The 27,002-nt window shown below is 38.9% G+C and overlaps 1 protein-coding gene across 2 annotated transcripts in view; it reads right to left on the bottom strand.

Moving 5' to 3' along the window:
- The window catches only part of EFNA5 (ephrin A5), a 274,737-nt gene that overhangs the window by 7,174 nt on the left and 240,561 nt on the right, over positions 1 to 27,002 (bottom strand). The window contains exons 3-4 of one of the 2 annotated variants that reach the window (XM_053907157.1): positions 1,801 to 1,866; positions 1,301 to 1,381 (exon numbers count right to left, since the gene is read on the bottom strand). In XM_053907157.1, coding sequence (XP_053763132.1) covers positions 1,301 to 1,381; positions 1,801 to 1,866 — 147 coding nt within the window. The remainder of the gene's footprint in view (positions 1 to 1,300; positions 1,382 to 1,800; positions 1,867 to 27,002) is intronic. The other variant, XM_053907158.1, reaches the window with a different exon arrangement.

Genomic DNA, 27,002 nt, shown 5'->3' with positions numbered 1-27,002 from the left:
TAAGACGCCTGCCTTAGAAAAACAAGAATGCTTGGGGAAGAAAACCTGACTCTTAATGTGAAAGCTGTTTTATGTCCTGAGGCACCACATTTACTCAGGGTAAGTTTCCCTAAGGCTCACTGACTGTCCTAGTAACAATATTCCAAAGAGAAAGTGGACTACACAACACTTTAATTTCTAGGACCATAAAAAAAGAGAAGTTCCACTATAAATAGATGAAAAAAAAAGTCTCTGTTCACACAAGGTGGGGCGGGAGGGGGGGGCTCCCATCTTTCTGTGAAGAAGAAATAATTTTAATTCCATTAAGCTTTGAGAGTTTTGTGAGAGTTGGGTAAGGAAACCAGTCAATATCTCAAGCCAAGTAGGACAAAGAGAGGAAACCACAGGAAGGTAGGCATATGGGGGCATCAAGGTACAGTCCTCACTGCACAGTGGATATAGGACTCCTATCTGTCTGAATCAGTCTAGTTACATTTATAACCAAATGGATAGTATACAGCACCATTTTATACTCAGTACACTACAGTGTAGTTACAGTGTAAATACTTTGATGAGCGCTTTTGTGGGTTTTATTTTTCTTCAGTGACAGGAAAGTTTGGGTGCGTGGAGATCAGCAGTAGAAAAAATGTATCCTTAATACTTATTTTGCCTCAGCCATCAAGGATCACATTGCACTGGGTCGATGACATAAATTCGGAGGAGCCACAAGTGTGTGATTTGTGTTGGGCAACATGATTATACTTCTTCAGACCAATTGCTACTGATAACAATAGCACAAATAATATTTGAAATGAAGGTCTTTCGATCAGTTCAATGACTGCACGTGAATTGCTAGAGAAAATGAAATATGTTGAATTAGCTGCGATTGTGTGTAACAGTCTTGATTACTTTCATCCATAGATTTGGAAATAATGTAAAAAAATTTATAAGCATACACGATAGAATTTTTTTCTGTCTTAAATGAAAACAGATCCATTAATATTCACAGTGATTCACCAGCATGCTCGGAGGATATGGTAAAAAGTAGTGAGATTTTAGCATTCTGATGGGGCTTCTATATTAGGATACTGCATTACATCAAACCCATGTCCAAAAAAGAAAGGTCATATTTTATCTAACATGCATTACACGAAGATACTGGAGAATGAAGTAGAATATAAGTAATATTAGCATTGCTAGCAATGAGCAAAAAGCAGAGCAACTATAACGTGCAAACATGCGGAGAAGAAGAAAGGAAAAAAAGTACGGAAGCACCAGAGAGAGATGCATTTGTTAAAAGAGATTCTCTAAGCATACTAACCTGCTGGTTCTAATGAATTTTCTACTTTGTCGTTAACATCGAAAACACGATCATGAACACCTATAGTTTTCATACAGCTATCTATAACAAAAATAGAGATAACAGCCAAATATGTTAGTGAAGACACCCTTAAACTCCCATTTCTTTCTTTCTTTTTTCTTTCTCTCTATTTTTTTCCTTTAATTTATGTAGAGATCGTTTTACAATCAATGGCATGTGTCCAAATGCCAATATTGTTCCCATTTGCTGTGCACGTACAACAGTCTAAGAAACAACAAGTTAGCAACTGCTGTGTACTTAAAAATAAAAGCATCATGAAGAATGATGAGAAAAAATTTGATGAAAACTAAAACATGGATGTTGATATACAAAACAGATACCACACAGGATTTAACAGTAAAAAAAAAAAAAAAAAAAAAAGTTTTACCGCCGTGAACCAGACCACACAATAAAGCATGCGCAATGAAGCCACCCTCTGAAGCTCATTCTAGTCAACTTACTTGTTGGTCTCACAAAGACTTTGAGCTTTAGACAGGACCTTCTTCCATTATCTGGGATTGCAGAGGCTGTGGATAAGACAAAACGAGAGAGAAAGGCGAGAACAACAACACATTATTCTTCATTTTCAAATGCAAATGGTCTACAAGAAACTGTTTCCTCAACAACAGGAGCATACTCTACTTTTTCCCAGAAGTTAAAACAAAAATACTTCTCAGATTGATGGAGACTGCTACAAAGAGCTACTTTCCCATCCCTATCTTTTCTTTTCAATACAGTAAGGACTCATGCAAGAATGTTGGTAATCTACAGGAAAATACTTTGGATTTTTATTTCAAAGGCTCTTCCGTTTAACTTTATCTGTTATCAATTTTCTTTAAAATAAGAAGATAATGCTTGAGCCCTCCGGCCTTCATAGAGCTCCTCGGCATCTCCTGCAGGAAAAGGGGCCCAAGGTGAAAGTGCTGGCAAAAACCAGTAACAAATAGTTACAAGGCCAACTTAAACATGACCTATTTTTGCTGGGGAAAGCAAAGCTTTGTCTGTCCTGAAAGCCTGTCTGTCAGTGCTTTGCAGGTAATTCAATTAGAGGTTTTACTCAGAACTTGGCTCTGCATTCTATATGACTAAACCGAGCCCAGCAACTTCCATCATGCTATTATAAGTACAATATGCTATTGAGAAAGCACACTGGTGCAATGGTACATTTATTTTAAGAATTTTGCCACAGAGAAGGATGGAAGTAATAAAGTGGGCTTACCAAAACATGACAACATGTTTCAAGTTATAATTCATTTGAGGAAGAAACTTTCTTCTCCTCTTCAAGATAATAAGACTGTAAACTTTCTCTGCATTGGAAAGATTATCTCCCCTCAGTACACACAGCATAATGTCAAAGGGATTTCCAAGGGCGGTAAGACCCTTAACAATCTCATATGTTCGCTAATGCATTCTAGAAATGACAGAAATTACAGAAACGAGTGCTGCATACTTTCCTCCCTGTGTGTTTGCTTCAAGTGGTTTCTTCAGAAAATGCAGATGACAGCAATTAAAACTCACATGGCTTACGGTTATTTGGTAATGCCCTCAGTGACAAAGTCAGGACCAGTGTTTGATACGCCTTCTCTCTCCTTTATTTTTTATTTTGATTCCTCATGGGAGCCCAGAAATTGAAAACGCTTAGTGCATAGGTGAGGGGATTCAAGATGCAAACTCCAAACTAATTTTACACCAGTCTCCTCCAGTAACTCCAGATCCATGTGCTGGAGAACTTATAAATTCACCACCTAAAAGACATCAAGCTGTAAAGGACCCCTAGTGTCACTATTCAGCACCTGTTGAAAACTCTTAATTCTAAGACTAAAGTATACAGAAAAGAGGTTTTTGTCTCTCCCCTTCTCCCCTCTGACAAGCAGTTAAGAAGTGCTAACAGCTGGCTTTGCTGTAAGCTTTCATTAAATCAAAGTCGGAAAAACTCCCTCTACTGACATTTACAGTAACTAGTGTGTTATTTAGGGCACAATATTTGCACTCTGCGGTTTGATCCAGGAAATGGTGTCCTTCCTCTGGACCCCAACTGCACATGTGCATGTCACAAATACAGTCCGCATAGGTGACTCCAATTCATTAGAAAAACCATGGGTTCTTGAGATGGTTTATATCTTGTTCACGAGAGGTGGTGTGAAAAGGTGACACGTGGATATTTACACTGCCATTTTATGGACTTTGGAGCTGAGATCAACTCACTGCAAGCTTCCTGAACTTGATCTGCCACATGCAAGAACGGACTGAACCAAAGATCCTGCAAGACACAGTAGGCTTGCGGCAGGATCAAGTGTTTAATTATTTTAGTGGGGGCACTTTCTGGGAGTTGGTACAGGTCTTTCAGATTTATATGTCAGAGAAATCCTGTATATCCAGGACAGAAAAATCATTGTAGGGCACACAGGAATAACCAAACAGCAACAGATGATAAGCTGGTAAAAACTGAAGAGCGATCTCTCACCAGCTCTGAGAGATGGACAGTTGGCCTTAGCTACAGGCTGCTAGGTTCTTCTGTGAATTAAGGATATAACACTTAAAAAACACATAATGTACTTAAAACAAAAACCTCTTTTCCGATCTAACTTCTCCATTACATCCTCCTCTCCCATCACCAGAAAAGCTGTAACAATCATGTGACCTACACGTTATACTATAACTATTAATTACACTCTAATCCTGAGAAAAATTGATGAACAAAGAATAAAAACATATAACATGAGTACACAACGCAGATGACATTAAATCAGCTACCTCTGCAACCTCTGACCTGAACTCATGCAATCAGTTCTTAACCCTTACAAGCTAACCTGAAAATGTAGGACATGCCAGGTCAGCGATAACTTTGGGTTCCTTGCTCACCCCACAGAGAAACAAAACCAAAAAGCCTAAAAACTTTTCATGTAAGATTTTAAGAAGCAGGAGTCTGGCTTTATTCCATGTTATGTTCCAGGTTTCTTAATCCCATACTCCCCAGATGACAAATGTAGGATGCCTTTATACTATGTGCAAAACACAACACTATTAATTATGAATATTTGAAGACTAAAAGGTAATCTAAAAAGTGCTTCACCGGTCACAAGTAAACAAAAAGCAGTGGAGTGAACATTAAGAACACCAAATAACAGAGGAATTGAAAAATGTAACCATCACACAAGTGAAGTTATAAAGAAAATCCTCTCGGGATCAATTATGAGCAAAAAGGAGTTGCACATGGACACAAGGGAGTAAAAGCTGAAAATGTGCCTGACTTGTCTCAGGAGGTAGGTAGTGTTAATCCTGATAATTCTAGAGCCATGACAGTTTATAATGGCCAACACTATCTTCATTAAAAAAAATCTGTAACTTCATATCCTCCTTTCCTTAGAAAATTAATAGTCAACATTTGAAAACCGATGGTAATTAACAGCTTCATCCATCCATTCAAATGCTTTAAAATTCCTACTATGTGCCTGCTTCCCTGTTAGGTACTAGGGGTACAAAGGTATGTACGACACACTGTCCCTCTCCTTGTGTGGGTGCTTATTCCAGCCGGGGACATAAATATGAACCACATGAATATGAACCACAGTGTGATAACGGAGGTCTGTGTGAATTGCCAGCAAAGCTTTAGGCATGGACTTAGCTTGGTCTAGGAGTGGGAAGCTGTCCCAGACGTGTTTATCAGAGGGAATTTTATCGCCTACAGAAACCAATCAACAGGATATGGGACAAAAGAATTAAAACAGTTCCTCCCTTGGGGCGCCTGGGTGGCTCAGTCGGTTGACCGGTCAACTTGGCTCAGGTCATGAGTTTGAGCCCCGCATGGGCCTCACTGGTTCCCTCTCTCTCTCTCTCTCTGCTCCTCCCCTGCTCTCTTTCAAAAACGAATCAACGCTAAAGACACAAAAACAAAAACAGAACACATTTCCTCCCTGAGTTGCCACAGTGGAGCTTTAGCAACCAAAATTAAGTCTTAACCAGCAACAGATGAAGAATAGCTGGACCTGAACTCTTCCCATAAACATACATGGATTTTCTAACAGACTTGGTCAAACTAAAATATAAATACAACTCCTGTCTCAAACATTTGTCACATAATCCACATTCATATCCTTTTATTTGGTTTATTGCTGAAAATGTACATTTGGAGTCCAGAAGCTGGGAATAGGGGTAGGGGACCATTAAAACAAGTACAACCTCTCATTCCCTGATCTTAATAGAAACTTTATAAATCAAACCACAGGGTCCTTTCCCCCTACTGATCTGCAAAAAAACAATCAAAATCATACAACACGTAATGAAATATAATCTGAGGGTCTTCTGTGTTTAGAGTATCATGCTAATAAGGCCATGAAGGCTGCATATCCTCAGTCTGTTCCATGACCTCAGACAGGGGCCCCAACTCCAGCCATTCCTGAAAACCTGTTTCCTGGATCTCCTGGGGTCAGCTCAGCTCAGCACTTATCAGCCAATCTGATACATAAAGGGGACCACATTCAGTGCCCCCAAATCAGTACTTCTAGAAGATTTAGCGTTGTAAATGTGACAGTATTCACATCGCAACTCACTACAGGCTTATCAGGTGGACATGGCAAACAGTATAATGGCACCATGCTTTTCACAGGTAGCTTGTGACCTGGCTCCAATTATTCTCACTTGAGAGCGGGCTGAACCTAGCTGTTTTTCCTTCTAACGAGTAGAATACAGGAAATGTGATAGGATGTCACCTGTGAGTGTGTTGCAAAAGACCATGACTTCTTTCTTGCCAGCACTGTTTCTCTTGCTCATGAAGCAAGGTGCTGTAGTGTGAGAATCTCAATGCAGAGGCCCAGTGGCAAGGGACTGAGGGAGACCTCCAGCCAAGAGTGTGCAAGGAACGCAATCAGCCAACAATCTGATGAGGAACTAGAGAGTGAATCCTTCTCAACTGAACCTTTAAATGATTGTTACCTTGTCGGAGACCCATACCCAGAGGACCCAGCTAAGCTACTTCTGGATCACTCATCCACAGAAACTGTGAATATTAAATGTCTTGGCCCCAAGTTTGGGGGCAATTTGTAACTCAACAGCTAACTGATACAGTGCTATATAAAAACAACTTTGTGCTACCAAAAGCTTCCCATGGCCGACTTGAGTAAGACCTTAAAAGCTAAGGCACTGGGGTCTCCTGTCTGGAAAACCACCATGGCCGTTTCCACAGGGCAGCTCCTGCCTTATTCGGCTCCCACGTCTAAACAACTAGATCCCTTCCTAGTTTACTTTTCAAGCTACTGTTACAAGTCCACTTAAAATATGCCTTGAAGAGAAGTAATTATAAACTGCTGTTGAAGAAATACTACAAGATGTATCTATTTGTTTTCACTCCAGCCCTTAAAAACGGTTTTTCATTTTCCTGCCCATGCCACTTAGTTTGTTTTTGCTAATGCAGCCAACCTGTGCTTTTCTGTGCAATTATCGTGTCTCACTTTAACTCCAAATTGCTGGGTGAACTAAAAGGAGCTTTGATACAAAATGTAAACTTAAATCGTAAGACAGAATGCCCTTCCTCAAATAGGAGAAATAGCATGTACAGATGAGCTTAAAAACATGTGAACTAAGGGGCGCCTACGTGGCTCAATGGGTTGAGTGTCCAACTTTAGCTCAGGTCATGATCTCACAGTTCATGAGTTCGAGCCCTGTATCAGGCTCTGTGCTGACAGCTCAGAGCCTGGAACCCACTTCAAATTCTGTGTCTCCCCTCTCTCTGCCCCTCCCCTGCTGGCACTCTGTGTCTCTCCCTCAAAAATGAATAATGTTAAAAAACAAATGTAAACTAAAAGGACTGTAATAGTAAGTTAAAATTCTCTTCGTATCGAAAAGCTTGTATCAATTATCTTATACACGGGCTATTAAATTAAAAACAAACATTTTGAGATTTCAAGCAACTAAAAGTAATCAAGGCAGCAAACATCCTTTTTTGTGAAGAACCAGAAGCTTAGCAGATAGGGTGATATACTCTGGTATTTTCTTTCTCCACATTTTTAGGCCCAATACTGTACTCATCAGTCAACAATATCTCTGCCTAACCTTATTCATCCCCAAATCTTAATTCTAAAAGCCAAAATCCTTCTCCTTTACTGTGTCCCTTGTCAATCTGGGTACCTCGAGAAGTTGTATTTTTAAGAATAGTCAGCCACTTTCTTCTTCCTTTTAAAGAAATGAGTGTGTGTGGGAGCATTAAAAATGCAGTTTTCCATTATGTTTGCCACAGGCAATAGTTCTCAATTTGTGCAAGTCAGAAGAAGAGATAGGCTATTAGTTGTTAGCAGAACCTAGTCTTTTCTCTGCATGTTTTCATGTAGTTTAACATACAACACAGATACATGCAAATTAGACCAGGCGACAGCAGAATTAAGCATTAATATTCCTTTCGCAATAAATGCTGAAAAAGTAAAGTTCACTTAAATAAACAGTACTACTGAAAATGTCTTCCAGAATTTAATGAATCAAAATCCATTTTGTATCTGTGCATGGAGGTAGGGAACAGAAGAAGTGGTGGGTGTAGGATAGAGATTAACAAAAGCCATATGGACTTTTTGGAAAATGGTTACCAGACCACAGAAAAAGTCTTAAAAGTTAGGCCTCTTGTTAGGAAAGAATATCCCAGCAACAATTGCAACTGGCCATCTGCCCTTTTTTAAAAGGCAGCACAACACCTAATTTTCATATTAAGAACAAAATGACCAGTTACGATGGAATACATTTCACCATTTTACCTTTTGAGGTTTAAAACTCACATGTTTTAATAACCTGCTCTTGGCCCCAGGTTTATTAAACTTCTATCCTAAGAGCAACCACAGGAGCTGGCTACATTTGCCCATACCTTTTATCCTTCCCAGCCAGTGGTGTTTCAAGACTTAAATCACTGGCAGGTTAAGGTCAAAGCCCCAGATGTAACACTTGGAAGAGAGGTTACTAAGTAGAGGTAGGAACCTTGAAGAAACTTAAAATATCATGTAAATACTAGAATCTCTGATAGGGCTCTAGGGATGTGTCTTTTTAAAAAAAAAACTAGAAAAGGAAGAGGGGTGTTTCCCTCTGTATACTAAGGGTAGAGCAATGTACTCCAAGAGCTAAAACTTGTGTTTCAACACCAGGGAACTGTAACAGGGACAAATAATTAGAGTAAAGTTCAGGGAGAGGGAAGTGAAATTAGTTCCAGCTGTGCAGCCTCAGACAAAAGAGAAAATAGAAGGTACCACCCATCACACCCATTGCCCCCCTTTCCCTAGCTCTCCACCCCCTTAGGCCAAATTCTCACTGCAAATGCTAATTTAAGTAGTATTTAAATTCCAGGAGCTAAGCCTCAGAAGATCAATTATTTTTTCTTTGCAACCTCAAATAAATGGCTGAGGACAAGTTTCTTGCCACTGATTTCTAGGAAAACAAACAGGACATTATCATGCTTTTGTACAGATTTATTTCAAGGGTGGGCAGACTTTTACTTGCCTCTTAAAGCTCAATGACAATGAACTTATTCCTACTGCTACTCAAAAGGGTAGGGTCTGTCTCATATACTTTGGTATCTATTAAGGCATGACCAAAAAGTAACCTGGATTTTAGAGAATGCTTTTAAATTATCCTCTATACAGGAAGAATTTTCTAGTTCTTTTTAAGAAAAAATGAAGTCAGCTTAAACGTATCTCCTTCCATGATGTGACTGGAAAAATCCAGTCCACATAGGCACAGAAAGCGAGATAATATTTAGATAGTATTTTAATTGTTAACTGCATTACCTCGTGTTCAGAGTTTTAAGTTCCTTCCTGGATATTTTACTTTAAAAAAAAAAAAAAACGGACAGGACATATTTTAACAGGAAAAGTAAGTTTCCTATTACAAATTGTATTGTAACTATTTTCTGAGACCTGGACTAGCCTGAGGCCACACTACTGAAATGACTGTCCCAGGTCATTAAGGTCAGATAGTTCTCTCTCTCTTGTTTGTGTTGATTTTGATGAATTTTGCCTGCTGTACCAGATAAGTATAATCTGACAAAAAGAAAACAAATAAGCAGAATGACTCACTTACAAAAACTCTTCTTCAGCTAGAAGCCACATAATAAAGGTAATAACAAAAACAAAAACTTAGACAAAAGGCAGAATTCCTAGAATCCCAGAGAGGAACTATTTATATTATTCCCTCTCCACAGGCTCTTTATGGCACCTCTATGATCTGTTACTGGAGTTTCTGTTAACTGGTAAGCAATGAGAGCCACAAATTCCATTCCTCATTTTTACAGTATTTAGCAGGAACAGTGTATCATATAGCACAAAGGCAGCAAGACAGTAATAAGTCATCAAGTTAATACAATTCAAAGAAGCTCCAGGAAAAAAGCTATTATTTCTTTGCAGTTTCCATAACCACTATCATCCTGATCTTCCCGAGTGAGGGATCTTGGAATGGGCATGGTTTAGTGGTTCAGTACATGCACAATGATGATCTCAATTTTTTTCCTGGTTCACCTGTTCTGGCTTCTGTGGTGCCTTTCAGTCAGCTGCTTAACCTAAGTGGGCCTCTGTTTCCCTATGGAAAAAAAAAAATTAAGTATGACCTCCTCTAGAGGAGCGGTAGGCTGTTAGCTTGCACTTGGAAATGCAGGTGACAGATCTCTTTAGATCTAGAATATCAGGTCACTATTCCACAGATTGACAGAATGAGTTCTGCCCTTACCGCTCCTTCTGCACTTGGATTTCCCTCAGCAAGTAGTCCCTAGTTCTGAGCATACATTTACAGGAAGGGGAGGGGTCGGGTTATGGATAGTTGTGACAAAGTTCTTAGTCATAAGGAAAACCAGGGGGACACGTGTGACCTTTTACTTGTAGCCTAAATTAGGAAAACTGTATTCTACCATAGTTTTGATGTGGACATGGGGGGTAAAGGGGTTTATGTAAGTGCGCTTTGGAGTGAGAGTTCAGAAAATTACAAAGGGCACTGGATGACCTGTTCCTTTTGAAAATCATGCTAAGATTCTCTGAGTTCTTTTTTCAATCCATGTTAAGAGTGTGACCGTGCTATTGTATTAGAGAGATGCCGACCAAAGACGAGGACGTAGCTCCCACAGAGCAGTTACGATGCCAGGCATGGAGACCGCCTTTGCTGCTGGCCACAGAGACAGAGTGGAGGGAGCCCTGGTGCTCAGGGACCGCAGCCCAGAGGGGAGACAGCCTGCTGCCACGCCCACACCAGTTCATGAGAAAGGTTCCTGCACCCGAATTTGATATTCTTTTGCATCCTATTTGGGTAAATATCTATTTACACATGTCAATTATGTCTTTGTTTTTCTTGGCCAGGAGGCTACGTTCTCGCAATGTCTGCCATTTCTGGAGCTAAGGTAAGTCTCTGGGCAAGGGTAGCCAGGCCCCATGGAACCCCAGAGGCCTGAACAAATGAATGTTCTCTCTTTAGAAGGCTAGATTCCACCAAAGAGGAAGTCATTTAGGTACCAGGACTGTACATTTCGTTTCACACCCAGAATGCTTTCCTTGATGAAGGTTTCAATGTTGACAGAGCAAATAAAATCAAAGCTAAGGCTAAGAACCAAATGCTGGTTTGCTCTGGTTGTCTCTAACTAGGACCATTTCCAGGCAAGTTCATGGCTGTGCACTGCAGGGCAGCACAGTAGCCAGTCTTTCACAGTTGGCCCCAACTTCAATTTCTTTCTTTAACTCTCCCGCTACTCCCTGCTTTAATCCACATTAATAGCTAGTCCCAACAATATTCCCTCCCAGAACCTCCCTGGCTCCCAAGTCTCATATGACCTTTTCCTTTGCCTCTCAGAAATCCCAGCTCTCTCTGGCCACTTGAGACCGTTCCCCATTCTTCCAACACGAAAATCCTCTTCTGGCTTCTTCCATGGATCTGTTTCTATCAGGTAATAGCACCTAACCCATTCTGTTTTGTCTTAGAGCTGTTACCCTGTGTCTCTGCTGCTCGGATTGGGAGTTCCCTACAGAAGGAGACCTGCTGGGTCCTCAGTGCCTGTGAATCCACTGCTTTGTGTGTAACATGTTTTCCAGAAAGATTTGGAGAAGGAGTCTACAAGCCACAAGAATCTGTGGAGCTGTTGACCAAATGTGAACGAAAACTCGGGATTAGAATAAAAAAGAAAATGGAGAGACGGGTGAAGAAAAGAAAGAAAGAAAGAGAAAGAAAGAAAGAAAGAAAGAAAGAAAGAAAGAAAGAAAGAAAGAAAGAAAGAAAGAAAGAAAAAGAAAGAAAGAAAGAAATCTTTTCCTGGAAGGCTCCTCCCCATCTCTGCTGTCTTCTTAGGAAATGATCTTGGAAACTGTGACCTAATAGTCAAAACCTGGGGAGATATACAAAATTCAAGGAGGTATTATTTTTCATGTCTGCAATGTGTGGTTGAGGTGATAAGATGGAAATGAAAGGAATGTGCACATCTTTAGGAGCCAAAGATGTGCAGAATCTCATGAAATGATCAGTCTGTGTGGAGCTGCAGGCCCCACCAGTAAATAGGAGAACAAAGGCAAGGTGATGGGAGGATCCGGTGACCTCACGCTTAAGGATAGAAAAGTGACACTGGGGCATCATAATCAGAGGTGAAGAGTGAAGCCATCCTGCCTGAAATCCTCTAGTCATTAAGAAGGTTTGGCAAGTTAAGGTACCTCAAACACTACCTGAGAGAGTAATCCCAAAATTGTGTTAGGGGATACGGCTGAGTTTAAAAACTAAGCATAGGCATTTTTAAGAGAATCAAATCACAGAGCAAGTATTCTTTGTGTGTTAAAAAAAGCACCTGAGAATGCGGAACCTTAATGCTTTCAAAGCGTATGACAACTTTGGCCATTCAGAGTGGTCAGACATGTCAGTCCAATTTAAAATATGTAATGGAACAATTGCTTTATACTTTTTGACTAATGACATCTTAGGTTACACAGAGTTTTAAAACATTTAACAGAATTAAAACATATTTTTCATTTTCAATTACTGTAAGAATTACTTAAATACTTGGGAGGGTTTTACAGTCCCACAATTCAAGTACTTAAAAAGGAAAGACTTCTCGTGGTGAGCAGTGACTAATGTGTAGAATTGTTTACTCAATATACTGTATGCTGGCAACTAATATTACTCCGTGTGTTAATTGTACTTCACTGGAGATACAATACATTCTCTTTACTTTTTATTTATTTTTAATTGGTTAAAGGAGTTTAATTAACTGAGTTTGTAAATGGAACCAAATATTTAAATTTCCTAGTCTTATATATAGAATAATAAGATGATGTGTAAATGAATGTGAATAGGCTAAATTTGAAAATTTAAACCTTTTAAAAATGTGTTATCTTAATAAGTCAAATATCAAATTTGAAATCCAAACTAACCCTTTAAATAGACTTTCCTGTGGACATAAACTATCCTCTGTGCACCAAAAATATACTTGATACTTTCTTTCAGGCCATGGCTCAAATACTGCCGCCCTAAAGAGGCTTTCCATGACCACCCACCTGACTGAAAGCCTTATTCTTTTTCTCTGTCACTGCATCTAGCTCCTTTTATACGTCCTAGCATAATTGGCAGTTAGAGATTTGTTTGTTTCCTGGTTTATTGTCTATTTCCCAATTAAACTGTATGCTGCAGGTGCAGTAACCATTTTTTAATACATCACCGTGTTTCCAAAACCTAATACATCACTGTGTTTCCAAAACCAACCTTTGCTTGGTACAAAGTAGGCGCACAGAAAGTATTTTTGAAGGAATGAGTAAGTGAATGAATTAAAAACCAAATAAGCCAAAAATACTAAGGTCCATATATTACACAATATAACCAACAGAACCAAGGTGTTCTAGAAATCGGAGATCTTCACAGATTGATTGGCTAGGTTTTCCACTCTGTGAATATTACTTTTATATTTCTCTTGCTAAAATACAGAGCAATTTCATGGCTAGATGAAAACTTTGTCCGCTTTATTGCCACAGCAAACTTTTTGAGAGATTTGTTTACTGTTTGATTTGCCAGAAACCCTAGTTTAGCAAGGAGATAATGCACAGATGGCACCAAGATGCACAATAAAAGGTTTAATAAATCACAATTATAACTTTAACATGAAGTATATTAAATATCTCAATGATGTATTTTTTAGGAGCTTCTAGTATTTGAAAAGTACACAGAATGGAGAAAAGGATTACCATACTTCAAAATATGTTTCCATTTCTTAAGAAATCTGTGAAGCCAGCATATAAATACAAGCGTTCTATCCACTAGCTATGATATTAATACCAGTGTGCTATTTAAGTTTTAAGGAATCATTTACATTTTGATGCTGACTCTACATGTCATATAAATAGGAAGATTTTTTGTATAGCTTAGCATTTTGGGCAAAAAAATTCATTCTATTTTTCTTCTGCTTAGTTGAAGAGAAAGTACGTACTCTTGGGTCAACTTATCTTTTTAATCTAAGAGGTCTCAGTTGAAATTGACTTTGAAGTTTGCTAATTACAAAACTCAACAGGGGTTTTTCCTTATTTGGTATAACTCATATTTCTATTCTTTAACCCCAGTTTTAAAAAGATTAGAAAATCTGAATAGAAACAACTTAAAAGTTTGAAGAATAGCCTCTTCCCCTGTGATATCTTCAGATACTTCAAGTGCAAACTTCCCCTCATACAATCTAATTACAAATCTTTTGTGGTTGTGGAAGGAGAAGGTTATATTCGTACATTTTGAGCTTCCTAACAACACAGTGCAGCAGGGAGATGAGAAATCGGTTGAATTTTTTTTTCATTCCATATATTGGGAAAATTTATGTCTACCTGAGTTACGAGAAAATCGGGGTACTGACGGGCAATCCTGCTAGCTGCTTTTCGTGGGGCCAAGCCACTGGGTTCAGATGCTTTCATTCTGGTGAAAAGATCATTACCAGGCAGCTCCGGGGAAGTTGGCCCTCCTGTAAGTGCGCTCCTTTGTTATGAATATGGAACAGATGGAGCCAAATCTATCTGCTCCGTAGGAACAAAAACACTTACAACCCAGCTCTCTCTATTAAAGACTCTACTTAGCTCCTTTATACCATTGGCTTTCTGTGCACTGCTGTGAGGTTTTGACTTTATAGAAAAAGGCACTTCATAAAAGCAACAGTTCTTACTCTTAAACCAAAGTGGCCTAAGAACTAAAGAAGATGAATACATGGTTTCACCCACAGGACTCCTTGGAGATATGCAGATATTCAATTAGGTGTGTGTGTGTGTGTGTGTGTGTGTGTGTGTGTGTGTAGGAGAAAGACTGTATTCAGTTCTGGTAAATGTCTGCTTTAAAACAACATGAAAATATAAAGGAGAACGATGAAGATGTCATGTTTCTCATTACGAGGATGGCATCTAATTGCTCTAGCATAATAAAATGCCAGGATTTAATTTTGTGTGTATGTCTGTAAGGCTAGCGAGGACTGTCTTGAACAAAAAATATGACCACGCACAACAAAATCATGCGGGTAAATATAATTAGTAATTAGGACCATGCCACAAAACAAAGGCTATATGATGCTTCCTCCCTATGAAAAATAGTAATAATTACATTCAGTATCATGCCCATTTGCTTTTATAATCAGAAAGACGTGAATGCGGCAGGTAAATCCAGTGCTTGTGCCTATTTATCATGCCGATGGGCTGAAACACATCCAAAGGCCATACCTACAATGTGTTCTTGCCAAGATGTGTGTGTTGACAGATAGGTAGGTGAGTCTCACAGGCTTCTCGGAGAGGATGCAGGACTGGGTGTGCACCTCCCCTCCACAGCAACATGGGGAAAGGAGTGTCTGCCTTATTTCATTACATTTATTATACTGATACATTTAAAGTCTGGCTGCCTCTTCGAAGATAATTGAAAAAAGAAATTCTGTGGCAGGATGCTTTGATTCTGACTCAATCAAGTCTTCGGGCAAATTTCCTCCTGCCAGTGGAAGCACAGCTTGCCTGAAGTCGTAACCTTTGTTGGAGGAAAGGAACTGGCCTTGAAGCAGATCATGAAGCAGATGTTTTATGCCAAATCAGAGTCTGGGGATACGTAGGCTACTGCAAATAAAACTCTTCTTCTGTCTGTTCAATCATTTCAATTCCCTGCAGTGTGAAATATGAACTTGCCAACAAATGGCCAGCGTGCTGTGCCTCGCAGCAGGGGAGGAAAGTGCCACAGCTGTGCCAGAGACTGGAAAACTCGAGACGCGCGTGACATGTTCATTATTTCTCTACAGCCAGGGCCTGAGCCAGACCGTTCCCCAGAACCCAGACGGAGGGCAGGAGCTGGACTGCCCAGTACACCCAAGGGTGAAAGACATGATTTCCACCAAAATGAGACACATGACTTGGACTGATCTCTTGGATGACCCCAGAAGGTCAGTCTTTACGACAAGAAACCAAAGGGCAGATCTTCTCTGGGTATGAATAGATTGAAAAAATAGGTCTGCCAATGATCACAGCTTTTTTTCTGATTTTATTAGCAGCCTGCTCTGTGAGCAATAAAAAAAAAAAAAAAAGAAAAAGAAATAATGAAATACACTTCGAGCCTCAAAGCAACTATGGAAGATTGAAATGGCCCAGTGAAGAACTTATCAAAAAGATATCTTGTCTTTATCAGAAAGACGGAATTCTGGAAACCATCTGGCATACTTGTTGCAGGCAAATGTAATACTAGTTCCTTCTAGTGTTCTGCACTGGCCTTCTAGTTCATTCTGCATTACAGTTTCTCAATAATCAAACAGCTAATTTATCTAAATTAAAGAAAAGTAAAATTAACAAGTTTCAGTTTGAGGTCCTTTGCAACATATTGAACATGCATATTCACACATACCCTTATAGCTGTAATCCTAGATTATAAATATCCCATATTCAGTTCTATTGTGAGATTTTTCAAAGGTTATTCACATGCTTTCTAGTGCCACATTCTTTCAAGTTTTAATCACGAGCTCCTTAAATAGAAGTCATTTGCATCTGTAAACATTCCCTTGCAATAGTATTTAGCAGTATATTCTCTTTGTGCAGAGCTACTTTAAAAGGAAAATAACCTTAATATGGAATAACAATCAAGCACAGGCAGAAAAAGATAAATTAGAGGCTTGAGGAGCCTCTGTTGCCCCTTTATGCAATTTCTGAAAAAAAAAATGTTTGAAGTTTCTCAATCTTAAAATAGCCCAGAATCACAGTTTATTTTGGATGATGGATTATAGGAATACCACTCACATAATCCAAAGCATGACCTAAATTATAAGGACATTTTCAAGAAAAGAAATGAGTTTGAAATAATTTATTATTTTGAAAAGAGTCCAAATAAGTACACATGGTTCAAGCTCAAAATGATAGACCATTATCACAACTAATGGCCAAGTCCTCATTAGTTTAGCATTTCTAAATGGATGCCGTAGTCAATAAATCTGTCGCGGAATGGTTACAAATGATTGTTGTAAGGGATTAATAACAAGACCTATATTTTTATTTTAGGATTCTTTTGGCACCAATTACTCTAGAATATTATTTCTCCATAATGTTTCTTTTTCTCTATTTAACTTGACCAAATACAAATTAGAAACATGAAATTATTTCTTAATTGATACGGAGCTTGGTGGGAGGGAACTTCACTTCAGGATGCATACTACTAATATTATTATAATAGCTACCATTTATCTACTCTTTCTACACACCAGGCACTGTGCCAGGTTTATTAAATTTAATCCTCAGAACAGTTCTGCAAGGCAGGTATTATTATCTTCAGTTTAGAGACGAGGAAACTGAGGCTTACTGGGATCAGTAGTTAGCTGAGGACATACGTAACGAGTGTATGGCAGAACGGATATTCAAATCCAAGTCTTTCTGATGCCAGAACTATACAACCTCAGTTTATAGTATAAATCATACTTTTCTTCATGACTGCCCTACTTCAAATATTTGTTGCATAATTTCCCAGAAGCTCTTAAAAGTCCTTCCAAAAAAATCTGGGAGTAGGTTAAAACTTGGTAGAACTTGACTGTGTAATCTTAAGCATTTGCAAGAGGTTTCAGTAAGAAAACCAAGTGGAGGTTGTGCCTGCAGGGACATGCCCTATGCATAGTTCCTAATCAGGTGCATATCAAGAAAAAGCCTTTTAATATTATATTACTATAACTGATGTGCTTCTAAGTACCCATGTGCACCACTGTAGGAGAAAATACGAAACAAAACATAGTAACCAAATGTTCCAAAAAGAAAACAGGGAAAATTGGCTGCATTCTTAGTACACGCTCCCTGGTGCAAGGAGAGGTTTCTCAGCCTGGCACTGTTGTCTCTGACCCCATGGCATCCCTGGGGATTCAGGCAGTTCTTGCCTGTTCCCACCCCTGTGGTGCCTTAGTCTTGGCCTGGAGAACATGCTGACAACATGGTGGCATAAGAACCAACATTAACATATAAAGCAGAACCTCCTCTTATCCAAGACCCAACTGAGAGGGCTCTGTCTGGGGGCGGGGCCTGCTGAGCCCAAAGCCACCTGCCTATTTACATATAGACAGAGTCGGTGGCCTTTCCTGATGCCTCAGAAAAATAACAGATGCAGCAGATTCCCTAATTTTTACTTAAATTCAATAAGGATAGGAGTTCATTGATAAGGTCCACCAAGAACGACTTTGTATCTTTCTATTTTTTTTTTCTCTCTCACTATGTAGGTATTTGATCCACTGTCTACTCAACAGCATATGTAACATTCCTATACCATCTATTTTTCAAAAGCACTTCCCTTTATGGACCACATCCAGAGGATCCCATCCAGCCAGAGAAATAAAGGATTCTGCTCCACTCCAGACATTGGACCGGAGTCCAGAGTGATCCTGGTAGAACCTAAGTCAGATCATGTCATGCCTCTGCTCAAAAGCCTCCAACAGCTCCCATGTTGCTCTGATGAAAATCCTGGATTCTTACTGTGGTCAACCATGACCCTGCCTCCCAATCCATCACACACACTGACACACAGTTACAGAGTTCTCCAACCATGCAGGCACAAAACTCTCCCCAAGCCCTTGCTGTTTTTCTGTTCCCTCTACCTGGACAGCCCTTTGGCCAGGTAGATGCATGGCTTGTTTCCTCACTTCTTTTAGGCCCTCCTTCGAGTGTTAACTATTAGAAAGACCTTCCCTGATCTACCTCTCTCTACCTCTACCTACTTCTCTATTCTACATAGATATCTTGCCCTATACTATAATTATGTAGATGGATAATCCTGTAAGTATATTTAAATATATTTATATATTCTTACATATAAAATAGCAATTTCCCCACTTTTATATTCTCCATTCTCCTATTTTTTTTTTCCATCATAGCATTTGTCAACTACCTGACATATTTAATATTTATTTATTTCCCTGTTTATCCCCATCTGCACTCCCTGGCTCCCCAGCAGAGTGTAGGGTCTATTAAAGCAAGGCTTTTTTTTTTTTTTTTTGCCTATTTTTTTCCTCTACTGCGTACACAGAATCTTAAATACTATCTGTTCAGCACTGTGACACTCAATAATATCTGTTGAATGAAAGAAGGAAAGAAAGGATAAACAGATGAAAGACAAGGTCGCCCCCAAAAATGCTTGTTTGCTTACTGATCTACTATAAATGCGTACAAAATCACAAGGTTGGAGGAGAAAAAGTAAAATATAAAAGCCAGTAACCAAGTAGGCATGTGAGCTTCCTGCAATGTAAGTAGGTCCTTAAGCCTGCTATAAATGTGAATAAGTGGCTTATTTTTCAAGATAGAGTGGTTTTTCCCCCCACATTCAATTAAGATGCACTAAAACATATTTGTATAAAGCAAAATGATTTTAAAGTACTTTTGAAAAAGCTTCTACTAATAACCCGGTGCTTGTTTTCAAGGCATTCTTGTGAAGGGTAAAGGCAGATGACAGCAAAATATCAGCCAAGCATTAAGTCCGAGAAGGAGGTCAGGTTTTTGTCGGTGGCCTTTATTTGGAGTAATGCTGAGCAGCAGCCCCGATTCACCTGGAAATGCATGAGCGGGTAACTCGGACCTGGAGACACGTCTCATCACCATCTGTCAATAGCTAAACATCAAGCACTCTTGCATCCTTAAACCGACCTCCAGCTTAAATCACTGAATCACAAAACTCATGGTTGTGAACCTGGGGGACAACCTAGTTCAGTCTTCTCATTTTACAGGTTTAGAAACCTGAACTTTAGCATTTCAGAGGGCTCAAGTAACCCAAGCAAAGTTTACTGTACTTGGGAAAAGGATGTTGAATAGGCTGCTGTGGCCCAGAGACATTCATCACAAGGAAAAGTGTTCACTCAAACTACCTTGGACAGAACTAGGGCAAAGAAATCATCCCCAAAGCTCCTCTTAAATACAAAGAACCAAATTATTAGGAATTAAATATTTAATGAATTTATAGGATAGCTAGTTCTGCTAAAATTTATGAAATAGTTTAGTTGAACTTTTTATTTGCTGAACATATTCTTTAGAGAGCATGTAAAATCAATGTGTATAATACGTTTATATCCCTTTTATAGAAAAGAGTATAATTTTACTATTTTAAATAACTGTGGAAGGTTATGGCCACTGCATCTTTGCCTCTGACATTGGGTCGGTCATAGTTATGATTTATTTTTTCTCAAATATATGGTCAGAGACACAGCCTCAATTAAGATATTACTCCTGGAGGAAAATGGGAGGCACTTTACAACTCTCTGCTTTATGATTCTATTTCCAGAAAGCACAGTGGTGAAAAGTGGGAGCTGTCTGTGATACTAATTTGAAAAACTAATGAAGTTATAGAACTGTTATTTCTCATAAGTAGCTACCAGCCCCTATTCTCTGTACAGTGTAGTACTGTTTTTTACATGTACAACTCCAGTCAAGGCCAGAGCTATTGTCACAACCCGCCCTCAGCAATACAACACACACACCCAACACCCCACCTCACCACCATATTAGTAAGGAAGAGGTTTATAAAGTTTTATCTCAGTTCTCAGGCATTGAGAATTTCATTGCACTCCCAAAGAAATGTTCTTCCCACTCAGCTACAGCTGCCTTTTCAAAATTTCCAACTACTTTTGCCCCTTGCGACCAATTTGATTCTGAAAAGTAAACGTAAACCGGATTTTTAGAAGTCAGATCATTTAAAAATGCTCTAGGCCTATTGAAAAGAATTCCTCTTCTGTAAATGGAATGATCACTCTGCAATTTATCTTTTGTAAAATCCTAATTTTCGCACGTCATGCTTGTTTAAAATGATACAGACCTGTTCAGATTTCCTCAAGGGGATAAAATCAACACCAATTATTTCTTTCTACCCCATTTCAGTTGAAAAGTTCCTCTAGAATAGAAAGCAGAATTTTAAAAATACTTAGCATCGTCTGCCTTGTCATTTTCTTTAAATATGCATAGATCAAAAATGCCATAAAGCAGGAATCCTCCCTGTCAAAGCCTTGTGGTCTCCACTGGAATCCCTTGGATTCTCACAGAGGTAGATAGTTCAATCCTTCACCTATTCTCCCCTTCCCTTCCTTCTTTCACACTTTGTTTACAATAAGAAAGAAGAGATACACAGTCCCTGCCCTCAGGACATTACATTTTAGAGAGTGAGGTACAAAATTTGAAATTGTCATCATTGTTCTGAAAAAAGAAGCAAGGAGTTTGTTAGACAGGGGTTGGAGGCTCTGAATGGGATGGGGTGGTCCCATCAATTGTAAACTCAAGGACCTAGTCCAATGTGCTAAATTCTACATCAAACTTAGGCACAAAGACGTTAAAAGCCTGAAAGGGCAGATTCAATTAGGACCTTTTGGCAATCCGGATATACTTGCTAATCTGAAGGGAGTATCAGACAGGAGGCAATTAAAAAGCATGTATTGAATACCTATGCTATGTTCACTCTAGGAACTAAACATATGGGGGTAGGGACTACGTTTCACTTTTTGTTTTTGGGTTATAGGTGCAGGAAGCTCCCATATAGCTACATCCTAGAGTAGCTTCCAAAGATATCAAGGCTTTGGTTATGCTTTGGGCCCAGCAAACAGAAGTTAATGATTTAAACCACAGAGGGCACTTTCCACACAAGTCTGTGGGGGAGCAGAAGGACTCAAGAGGTTGCACAGGGGACAACGTAGTGGAGCAGCCATGTAGATGGCATGACGCCTTTTGCAGAACAGTAAGATACCACATGAAAAGATTACCACATAGTACTGGGAAGTGCAAAACTGCCTAATGATGCGTTACAAAAACAGGACTAACAATGCTCAGCACCAACTTTGAAGCCATATTAGGGAATGCCTTCTTTCCTCTAGCCCCCGGCTTAGTCACTTTCCGGGTGTTACTTAATTTTCATCAAGGGACTCGAGATAGATCTTAGACTAGGTTTATGAGTAAATTATTTGGATGGAGTAACTAGCTCTTGAAGACAGCTAGTGAAATGGTACTTTAAAGTGGGATCGAGTTCAAGGCAATCAATGAAGAACAGAATAGCAGAGACTAAGCACAGGTGTATCTCAGGAAAAACAAAACCCACCTAAGCTGCAAACTGAACTTGTGTCACACAGGTCTACTTCTTTATCAGATCTGATCAAGTGTTGTCGTAATGTTTGGGATCTATATTTAAAATAAGGCTTCAGAAAAGTGACAAAATTTATTTTCAAAATTTCAAACAGCTTTCCTAAGAATAGCCAGAGGAATTAAGGTGGCGTGTTTCACCACAAATACATGAATCCTTGAAGGAAGAGACAACTGGTCTGTATTTGTTGCTCACCTCAATGGAGGATTAGATGCAAGGATGTGGATTCAACTATACAGAAAGTCTGATACACTAAGTACATAGAAAGGGCTGGATGATGAAAGGTATTAAAATAGATTCCACATGTCATGACTAGGAGAAGCATATACTTAGTATGTTTTAAAGCTGAGTGGGGTTTTATAAATAATCTAACCTTCCATGGAAACCAGGTCCTTCCAGATGTTCCAGTGAAAGAGAGGTTCCTAAGTCTAATATGTTTGGTGAGCAAAAGATATCTCTCCCTATGGAGAGTTGCAATGCATGGGGGCATTTAACACCCCAAGAAGTCTTACCTTCCCTTCCAAAGAAGGGGAAAAGAATTGACTTCAACCCAGAATTTCCCAAACATAAACTTGATATCAGATATTAGAACATCTTAAATTTCTTGTTCCTTGGGACCGCCAATCTAGATCAACTCCTTCATTTTGTTATTTTTTTAATTTTTTTTAATGTTTATTTATTTTTGAGACAGAGAGAGACAGAGCATGAGCAGGGGAGGGGCAGAGAGAGAGAGAGACACACACACACACAGAATCTGAAGCAGGCTCCAGGCTCTGAGCTGTCAGCACACAGCCTGACGTGGGGGTCGAACTCACGGACCCTGAGATCATGACCTGAGCTGAAGTCGGACGCCCAACCGACTGAGCCACCCAGGCGCCCCAACTCCTTCATTTTGAAAGCAGACTCAGTTACCTGACTGATCCCATATCTGACTAGAGTTGGACAGAGCCATAATGGTACTTAACCCATTCCACTTCGCATTTCTTAAATCCTGCTGATGTCAATGAAAGGAAGCTGTAAATCAGCACATAGGGTATTTTCCATTATTTGTCTGCAGTTTTTGCTTTTTTCCATTAAAATAAAGAAAAGCAAAGGAATGTGACAGAAATTCTAACTGAAAAATGAGTCACTTTCTTTAATTCGTTGGAACATGGTAAAGCGTGCAAAAGTACTAAACAAAGGAAAAATATTACTGTACAACAAACTCGAAATATAAATGTTAAATTGATGCTCTGCCATAGTTGCACATAAAGGATTTGCTACATAGGTTTTCTATTTGTTTTGAACAATTCTACATATTCCCCACTACTGTTCAACAATGAAAGATACCTTTGTTTTGGTCAGTGGTTGTTTCTGCCTATTCAGCATCAATGCCCATCTTCCTTAGGCTCAAAACCAAACCATCACCAAGAAAACTTCGAAGAGCTCCCCTTTCCTGATTTCATGCAGTCTTGGCGGGCTTGTCAATCAAGGTGCTCTTTATTCTTTTCAAAGGATAGCTATCTATGCCAACCAAATTCCTTCTGCCAGGAACTGGAATCCCAAGTACAGTGACACAAGGAAGGGAGACATGTTAGAGATGAGAAAGTAGAATGGCTGGGTCTTGACAAGGTCATTCTAATTATCCACTTGTTTCTAGGTTCTGGATCTGCAGCATTGCCTTGGTTACTGTTCATCCTGAGGTCTTCAGTTAAACACATCAATCTCTTTACTAGGGAGAAAGTTCCTCTGTTTTTGCTTAATTTAGCTAGAAACTGATAAATACTGTTTACAAGCTGAGAACCTTAATGAATATATAGTCCTCATCTGTGGTGTACTTTGCAAATGGAGGAAGCATCACCAAGTATTCATAATTATATAAGGGTCACACAGTTGGTAATGAATTATCCCAGAAAGACAGGATATAGAAATTGCAAGTAATATTAAAGTAACTTAAGTGTGATGGGTAAAATACAGCTGCTAAAATAGCTGGATTAAATAGGCATTTTGCGTATTTTATCTATAAACAAGGTGCCACAATTAAATATACGTATATGGGTTTGGTGATATTAATCTTGGGCTGTGTATTAATTAATCAGTTTCTGATGCTAGAAAGAATCCTACTTTCTCGTGTCTTCATTGTGTAAATTCTATCAGGGAAATGACAAGCCTCGCTTTTCAGAAATGCCTTGAACTGGAGTGTACAGTAAAATACAGATTTCCTCAAATGAATTGCCAAAACCATTAATCTTTATCTAAGGACCCATAATAACAGTTTGTTCTCAGTAGCAGGTGGGGGAGGGAGAGAAAATGTCTTCCAGAAAGCACTTTGGCAGTCAATCTGGTTGATAATAAAACTTGATGAAACATCTGTGATTAATATTAATTCTAATTCTCCCTTTAATGGATAATTGTGAAAAAGATAATTTATCCTATTTCATTTAGACTACAGCTGAGTTTTTCAATTTAGGAAACGAACATTTTTCCATGTTTCTCAGGTACGAGACTCCATTGCGCAAAAAAACAGGTGCAGAAAACCTGTCAAAGGCAATGCTACTTTTCAGTTAGCCCTGGAAAATATTTTGTATGAAATCAACTGACCACTGTGGTCTTGGATGTGACCCACAGAATGGTTCTCTAAGTGGTAGACTGGTATTTCTGCATCTTCACCACTGTAGAACATTCTACATAAACCACAGTGAGCTGACAATATATTTTGATCATATTTGATTCTGCAAAGAGACTGTGAAAAATGCCCTTGTGAGTAAATGACAGTAAGCTATTTCTGACCACCAGTGTATTTCAAACTAGTTGATGATAGGAACTATTTTTGACACATGCAAATGTATAATTCAAAGTACCCATAAAAATTTGTCATGGAAGCTACCATTAATTTTGACAGAAACTAGGAAAGTAACTAATTGCCTTTCAAATATCAATATTAAGAATACCATTTATTAAACTAGCACTCTAACTCATTTATAAATGGGAAACTTGAGGTATGGGTTGAAGCCCCCTGCCCAAATTAACACACCTAGAAAGTAATGGAGTTAAGACCCAATTCTCCTCATTCTTGTCTCATCTACTTTTCTATACTTACTAATATTTAAAAAGGAACATATCAAATAATGGTCTTATTTTCTAGGAATCAGGGCATATTATACAGTTAAAAACATGACTGCTGTCTAACCCAATATATAAGTAGTAAACAGTGATTAAATATACATCACTGTTGACCTTTAATCATAACCGAATCACGGCTTCATTTAGATATACTCCTTTTTTCATCAGACTCCAACTAAGCATCAGGGAGAAGAAAACATAAACTGACAAGCACGAAAGGTCATGGACAATAGGCAGCCCCCACTTCTTCAACGTACCTTCCAAAACCAAAACCCTGTATTATGTAATTAGAATATTACAGGAACTACTCACTATTCTGTCCTTTCTCCCCAAGCACACATTATCCTTCTGAACTGTTGATCCAAAATGGGTATTTCTTACTGCTTGATATCATGCCCGTTTCTTCTCCATTTGCATGTGGCTTTCTGATTCTTGCCCCACTTACACCATTTACCACTAAAAGGAATTCATTTTATAATGAAAATTGTATACAGAAATTAAAAAAAAAATTGTATGAGAAATACAAAAACCCCAAAGAGTCACCTGGTTCTTGTTTGCATCAGTAGGGTAAAAGAAAATCTTATTTATAGATGAAGCAAATGAGATAGTTTGTTTAGTGGAGCAGAAGGAAGTATTTGTATGACAACTGAATGAGCTGCCTCCCAGAATCTTGGTCTATCTGAGTCTTTATTCTTAGACTAGCTTGGTCTCTCTGTCACCAGAGCTCCCTGGGTTGTACACACCTTCACATAACAAAGACTGTCTCTTCTCCACACCAGTGCTGCTGTTCCATTTACTCAAATCTTCCAGTCCCTGCTTCTTTCTTGTCTTGAATTCAGACCCATCTCCTCCCACCCTTTAAGCCAGTGTTCCCAGAGTGTGGAATGAATATCACCTGCTGGAGAAACTGCTGGAGAGCTTGTTAAAAATGAAGATCCCTATAGCAATCTCATAAAATTTAATGAATCGGACTTTCTGGAAGTGGATTCCAAGAAGCTGTATTTTTAGTCCTGTCTGTCACTAAAGTCAGGATAGTGTCTTAAGCCCTGAGACCTGAATTTCACCTTGCTCCTCAAGTCAGCATGTCACGAGGTCTTCCCCCTGAAGCTGTCCTCTCTCTTTTTTGTGGACAGTGTCAATCTTGGAATTTACTTTGTTTCTCTTTGCTGTCATTTTCATGGGTATGTTTTTCTCACATTCAACTGTGAGCTCTTGGAGGAGCAAGATTACATTGAGTGCTTTCTTTTTTTTTTTTTTTAATTTTTTCAACGTTTATTTATTTTTGAGAGAGAGAGAGACAGAGAGACAGAGCACTAGTGGGGGATGGGCAGAGAGAGAGGGAGACACAGAATCAGAAGCAGGTTCCAGGCTCCCAGCTGTCAGCACAGAGCCCAAAGCGGGGCTCGAACCCATGAGATGCGAGATCATGACCTGAGTCTAAGTCAGATGCCCAATGGACTGAGCCACCCAGGTGCCCCACATTGAGTATTTTCTATTGTCACATTAGGTTGTCTGCAACACTGGCCTGATGGCTACACACAGTTCAGTAAGTACTGATGGGTTGGCTAATGAGAAAATAATAATACTGAGGTGTCTCCTTCTATGACCATTGTAGATTGTTCTGTAGCCACAAATTTAATGATGAACATGTACCAACAGCCCATGGAGAGTTTAATGAATGGTTTTATATAGCATTTTTGAATATAAATATTTCAACAAAACAGCTGCAATAAATCTTCTAAAATGGTAAACACATCCTATCAAAAGGTCAGAAATTCTGTTATTTGATTAAATAACCCAGAAAATGTTATTTATGTAGCAATTCTACTTAATAAAAACATCATAAAAGCTGATGCAAAAAAAAAAAAAATTTAAAACTCTGCACCTATGGCAGAGAAGCTGAATGGACACAGAAGACAATATAGAAACAATAGAAATTCAAGTAAAGGGTATTAATATTTAGAACAATTTCTCCTCAAGTACTGGTACTTTTTATGGAATGAGCTTCCGA

Source organism: Panthera pardus, unplaced genomic scaffold (assembly GCF_024362965.1).
Source record: "Panthera pardus isolate Hobbes unplaced genomic scaffold, ASM2436296v1 HiC_scaffold_2, whole genome shotgun sequence".
Classification (NCBI taxonomy): Eukaryota; Metazoa; Chordata; class Mammalia; order Carnivora; family Felidae; genus Panthera; species Panthera pardus.
The sequence above is the reverse complement of the archived record's forward strand: the minus strand, read 5'-3'. Positions and strand labels throughout refer to the sequence as shown.